The sequence below is a fragment of the Lucilia sericata genome, unplaced genomic scaffold (assembly GCF_015586225.1).
Source record: "Lucilia sericata isolate MDLA Ls3-8-SP2 unplaced genomic scaffold, ASM1558622v1 Contig003876F_arrow, whole genome shotgun sequence".
Lineage (NCBI taxonomy): Eukaryota > Metazoa > Arthropoda > Insecta > Diptera > Calliphoridae > Lucilia > Lucilia sericata.
In genome coordinates, this window is record NW_023997059.1 from 13,150 (window position 1) to 20,262 (window position 7,113).

General features: G+C 30.8%; 1 protein-coding gene across 1 annotated transcript; it reads right to left on the reverse strand.

Annotated features, from left to right (window-relative positions):
• Positions 1-1,785: 1,785 nt before the first annotated feature.
• On the reverse strand, positions 1,786-2,226 carry LOC119615003 (the record flags this gene model as incomplete). The annotated part of the gene is made up of 1 exon (XM_037971087.1): positions 1,786-2,226. A coding segment is annotated over one exon (441 nt), but the record flags the coding sequence as incomplete, so codon positions are not given.
• Positions 2,227-7,113: the final 4,887 nt, after the last annotated feature.

Here is a 7,113-nt window from a genome sequence, read left to right on the forward strand (position 1 = left end):
TAGAACTGAACTAGAACTGAACTAGAACTGAACTAGAACTGAACTAGAACTGAACTAGAAACTGAACTAGAACTGAACTAGAACTGAACTAGAACTGAACTAGAACTGAACTAGAACTGAACTAGAACTGAAAGAACTGAACTAGAACTGAACTAGAACTGAACTAGACTGAACTAGAACTGAACTAGAACTGAACTAGAACTGAACTAGAACTGAACTAGAACTGAACTAGAACTGAACTAGAACTGAACTAGAACTGAACTAGAACTGAACTAGAACTGAACCAGAACTGAACTAGAACTGAACTAGAACTGAACTAGAACTGAACTAGAACTGAACTAGAACTGAACTAGAAACTGAACTAGAACTGAACTAGAACTGAACTAGAACTGAACTAGAACTGAACTAGAACTGGAACTGAACTAGGATCGCGTTTCATTAGTGAATTTGTTCAATTTACAAATTACAAAGGACATAACAAACTTATTTAAATTCCTATCATACTGCTGAAGGGTACACAACGAGAAAAAACAACATACATACATACATCCTTTTGCAACACGTACGTACTAGTTACATTTGGAAAGCAAACAAATATTGTACGTGTTTGTGTATATAAAAGCGAATATGTATAAATATGAAAAATAAAAAACACCAAAACAAAGGGAAAGAGAAATATGTACATTTAGACAGTCAGTAATAAAAATGCTGCATAAAAAATTTCACAATATTTTTCTGTGTCTTTTGTTGTTGTTGTTTTCTGTATGTTTTACATGCAAATGTTGGCTTTCATAAACAAACAACAACAGTACACATAATAATGACAACGACAACAGCAACACTATATTGCTACAATATCAACAAATAACTGTAGCAACAAGGACAGCAATAAGAACTACAACAAGCCTTGTTAACCATTAGTTAAGTAAACAATTGAAATTTTTTCATTCTATTTTTCGTTACATTTTATTTCTGTTAGTTAATAATTTATGTTGATTTCCTTTAAATACAAACAGAAAACGTGCTAACATTTAGGCGTTACACTGTGTGGGAAATTTTACCTTAACTACTAATGAAAAATTGATTGATTTGTATCAGTATTTGTTTTTAATATTGAATATAAAGTCTAAAAATACTATAAGTTACAAATTATTTACATTTAGATGATAATATGGATAAATTTATATTCAAGTTTAAGCAGTAGTGGGTTATTAGTGCACAGAGAAAACAGATTCGTTGTCACAATCGAATTTGTTTCCAATCGAATTTGTTCGGTTGCATGTACTTCCACAAAAATTTATTGTAATTATCGAAAATTTCGTTCCATAACACTACTTTTTAGAACAAAGGTTGGTTGTTACTACCGAATTTTCAATTGAAGCCAGGGAAATTTTAGTTAGCGTAACTACTAATTTTTAAAAACAATTCGGTCATAGGAACCGAAACTATCAATATTAGGAACCAATTAAAATACATGTTTTTTATGTTTTTTTTTTTTGTATTTACTGTTTATTTACTATTGTATAAATATTATCGATAAATTGAATTACACATATATGAACATATGAATATACCTTTTACCGCTTTCCTAAAATAAATGCAAATATGTACATCTTGAAGTTTGAAATAATCTTGAAATTTGTTTACTAAATTCATCCTGTATTTTTGCCAACTGCATGGTCAAATTATGCCCTCATACAAAAAACATTATCTGCACAGTATCTGAAAACAGAACAAAGGATTTTTCTAAAAATTTTTTTAAAGAAATAGTTTCGATTTTCTTACCATAACGTCTATGCGATTTCTGGGTACAGACTTCCTTGGGTACTTGGGGTTGCTGGCCAATTTCAAGGTCGTAGGTCTGCGGAAATGTACGTTTGTTCTTACTTTACGTACACGGGTACTTAAAGCGTCCTTGATAATATTGTTCTGGGGCTTTTTAGGCTTTAGCAAAGCTACAGCCTTAGCCTTCGAGGAGAATTTGTGCTTCTTACCAGCAGCAGCCTTCTTTTTGCTATTCTTAGTTTTTGGCTTAGCCTTAGAGGCAACTTTCTGTGTAAGAGTGGCTTTCTTGACAACTGGTTTTTTAGTAGCAGCAGCAGACCTTTTAGCTTGATCCGGCTTTGCTGCACTTTCCTTTTTGCGAGCGGCAGAAGTAGTAGCCGAAGCCTTCTTCTCTTGTTTCTTATCACCAGGCTTGGCAGCGGTTTTTCGGTTGGCTTTGAAATTTAAGATTATCAATATTTAAAAAATGCTTGTAGGTATGGACACACAGCGTTCTGAAATTAAACATGTGATGTTTTTTTTAAATTTTATACATGGAAACAATTTTTACTTACAATTTCTTTTAAACATCTGCAAAACTTCTATTTATTTTCAATTTTTTATTTTATTTGTAAATGTTTGTTCTTTTTTATTTCTTTATTATTTTAGTACTAAATATTTTTAAATGTCAAGTAAACTAACCATTTGTATATTGAATTCGATTGGAAATACCGAATTAGATTTTATTGTAATAAATATCGATTTTTTTCGGTTGGAAATACCGAATTATTCTCTATTTTATTAATATAACCGAACTTTCTATACTTTTAATTGCCACAACTAAAAACAAATGTTTGGCATTAATAAAAAGATGTAAACAAAATTGTGATTACAAGTACTGATATTTACAGTTGAAGCAAATAATTGTATATTTAATTCGGTCTTGCTAAATGACATAATTAAAATAACCGTTTATAAAGCTCAAGTTGGTTAGATTAACTGAATGTATAGTTACGCGAACCTTAGTTCGATTACAGTTTTGTTTTTTCAGTTGTAATTATATAAAATATGTTGAAAGTATTGTTTTTTAATAACTACAACTAATATTCTTTTATAGTAAATAAATAATTGCAACTGTGACCGATTTCCAACCAATCATTTTTTTGTGTGTGTTTTCAATAATTCAGAGTGACATTTCACATTTGTGCTGACAGGTTTTATTTACTCCTTTATAAAGTAGACAAATAACAAATTATTTCCAAGCAATCGATGACAAACTTAAAATCACTAGTTTGGGACTAATGTTAACAGGCACAGCCTATTTGCTTAGGAGCAATTTTTGGGTTTTACTTTTTACTAAAACTTTTTACTAAACAAATTTAGGTTTGATTTGTGGTTTCAAATCAAAATCTAGGTGGAAACAATTATTTGAGGCTCCTTTTTCATAGAATTGGTGTCTCTGAATCAAATAAAAAAGTTTGAAAAGATCTAGAACAATAATTCTACCGATCCATCAAATTGACCATTTTTTAGACGAACACATTATGCCACAAATGATATACCAAATTAAAGTGCAATCATAATGCTCTAAACTGATGCATAAATGACTGTCATAGCATGAAAACTGAACTAGTACTGAAATAGAACTGAACTAGAACTGAACTAGAACTGAACTAGAACTGAACTAGAACTGAACTAGAACTGAACTAGAACTAAACTAGAACTGAACTAGAACTGAACTAGAACTGAACTAGAACTGAACTAGAACTGAACTAGAACTGAACTAGAACTGAACTAGAACTGAACTAGAACTGAACTAGAACTGAACTAGAACTGAACTAGAACTGAACTAGAACTGAACTAGAACTGAACTAGAAACTGAACTAGAACTGAACTAGAACTGAACTAGAACTGAACTAGAACTGAACTAGAACTGAACTAGAACTGAACTAGAACTGAACTAGAACTGAACTAGAACTGAACTAGAACTGAACTAGAACTGAACTAGAGCTGAACTAGAACTGAACTAGAACTGACTAGAAACTGAACTAGAACTGAACTAGAACTGAACTAGAACTGAACTAGAACTGAACTAGAACTTAACTAGAACTGAACTAGAACTGAACTAGAACTGAACTAGAACTTAACTAGAACTGAACTAGAACTGAACTACTGAACTAGAACTGAACTAGAACTGAACTAGAACTGAACTAGAACTGAACTAGAACTGAACTAGAACTGAACTAGAACTGAACTAGAACTGAACTAGAACTGAACTAGAACTGAACTAGAACTGAACTAGAACTGAACTAGAACTGAACTAGAACTGAACTAGAACTGAACTAGAACTGAACTAGAATTGAACTAGAACTGAACTAGAACTGAACTAGAACTGAACTAGAACTGAACTAGAACTGAACTAGAACTGAACTAGAACTGAACTGGAACTGAACTAGAACTCAACTAGAACTCAACTAGAACTCAACTAGAACTCAACTAGAACTGAACTAGAACTGAACTAGAACTGAAGTAGAACTGAACTAGAACTGAATCGCTATTACAATTTATTGCTATTAGTATGTTATTAAAACACCAGAATTTAATTGCAAGCGAACCAAATGTATAATTTATTTGTCTCCGTAATATTTCACTAAAAAGCGTTACAGTTCAAATATATAATTAAAAGCTAAACATATTAATCTTACAAAAAGAAATAATAATAACCATATTTATTGTCAGCCTTTTTCTACGATAATAATCCGTTCGCCCTAATTTATGTTTAACAGCACTATTAATAGGTTTGTAAACCATAATTAACACCATTACAAAAAATGCTGACTTTAATTGTGAAAAAGAAGTCAAACAATGAGAAATAAAGTGAATACGTTTGCTTATAACTGGCGGGTGGCCTGCCAGTCTGTACTTAAGGATATGGGAAATAATTCCAACAGAGATATTTTTACCTTTTGTTATGCGAGGTTTGTAAAAGGCAGCATTAAAATATAATGACCTCTAAAAATAAATATGTTGTATGTGTGAAACTATATGGACATTAGGGAGTTATATATTTTGGAAAAAATTACAATTTCATTTCAGAGAAACTGCTTTTTAGGTTGCACGACCTTAATTTATATGCAAAGATTTATACGAACTCTAAATGTAACAATGTGTGTAGGTATTGTAATAATGTATTGTATATTTTAGTAAATTATTGCCCACAAAATAATAAACCACAAAATTACAAAAAAAAAATAAACTAAATAAAAGAGGAAATAATATAAATGATGTATAAATTTAATGAAACCTAGTTTGTGTTTTTATTTGCAAGTACATACCTAAATAAGGAAGGAGTATAAAGAATTGGCACAGGTTTTGTAACATTACTTTTATGGGCTGTATGTACATTGGTTGTAATTAAAGTCACTACATATAGAGGAGAAGTTGAAAATTCTTTATAAAGACTACAGTAGTTCCTATATGTTATTTTAGGGTGTCATATAGTCGGGCTTTATTAAATTTATTTTATTTCATTACCTTTATTCGAATGTTGCTTCTAGATTTTAATTATACATAAATCAGTGTAAGCTACATTTACAACTTTTATGCTAAACACCTATAAAGCTAAATGTTACATTAAATGTAATGCATATACATGAGGGTTTATATTAATATATACGAACGTATACATATGCAAACATACAAATTTATATAAATCGTAGAACACCTAGTTAAATAACACTACATTACTACCATTATTACAATATTTGGGCATCAGTAAAATTGCCTCAAAAAGCAAATAAAACTGAAATGGTAATGAAATCGTTGTCGTAACTTTTGTTGCAGAAAAAATGTAACGTAAATAATCATAAATAAAAAAAAAAAAAACAGTTAATAATGCCTTATTGCTATACTTTGGGCAGGTTTATGGTGGAGCTGATTATGTTCTAATGAAATCGTTTGCACTTAGTAACTATTCGGTCGTTGATTTAAAGATATTTACCGTGACAATGATAAAGGATTAAGAAGAACATCATTATACTATATTTAGTACAGATCTACTTCAGTTGTAGTTCAGTTCTAGTTCAGTTCTAGTTCAGTTTTTAGTTCAGTTCTAGTTCAGTTCTTCTAGTTCTAGTTCAGTTCTAGTTCAGTTCTAGTTCAGTTCTAGTTCAGTTCTAGTTCAGTTCTAGTTCAGTTCTAGTTCAGTTCTAGTTCAGTTCTAGTTCAGTTTCTAGTTCAGTTCTAGTTCAGTTCTAGTTCAGTTCTAGTTCAGTTCTAGTTCAGTTCTAGTTCAGTTCTAGTTCAGTTCTAGTTCAGTTCTAGTCAGTTCTAGTTCAGTTCTAGTTCAGTTCTAGTTCAGTTCTAGTTCAGTTCTAGTTCAGTTCTAGTTCAGTTCTAGTTCAGTTCTAGTTCAGTTCTAGTTCAGTTCTAGTCAGTTCTAGTTCAGTTCTAGTTCAGTTCTAGTTCAGTTCTAGTTCAGTTCTAGTTCTAGTACAGTTCTAGTTCAGTTCTAGTTCAGTTCTAGTTCAGTTCTAGTTCAGTTTCTAGTTCAGTTCTAGTTCAGTTCTAGTTCAGTTCTAGTTCAGTTCTAGTTCAGTTCTAGTTCAGTTCTAGTTCAGCTCTAGTTCAGTTCTAGTTCAGTTCTAGTTCAGTTCTAGTTAAGTTCTAGTTAAGTTCTAGTTCAGTTCTAGTTCAGTTCTAGTTCAGTTCTAGTTCAGTTCTAGTTCAGTTCTAGTTCAGTTCTAGTTCAGTTCTAGTTCAGTTCTAGTTCAGTTCTAGTTCGGTTCTAGTTCAGTTCTAGTTCAATTCTAGTTCAGTTCTAGTTCAGTTCTAGTTCAGTTCTAGTACAGTTCTAGTTCAGTTCTAATTTAGTTTTCTCTTTCCTTCGTAATAGAATTTCCACCATATTTTAAAAATTAGTTTGTACATTCCATTACTTGTCCTTATTATTATTGTTTTGAAAATTCTTTAAAACTTTTATGAGACTCCAGGATTTGTTTATGGGTCCGACGTCTGACTTTGTATCACTTACTTAGTTATGGACAACAACTTAACTTACAAATCATACAATTGAATGTGTGTTAAACATACCTTCGATTTATGTGTATGTATGTATATAAGTATAAATACTAAATGTGTATAAGCTACATATAAGCAGCTTTGTTGTACTGTTTTCATTTATTTGTAGAAATTTCAAAAATTGTCTTGGTCACAAAGTCCATTAGAGGATAATAAAATTAACAGCATTACTTTGAATACAAACATACATACACAGCCAAAAGTAATTTTCAACATATGGAACATGAGTACAAATAAAATTTTCTCATACGTTACATATACATATATACA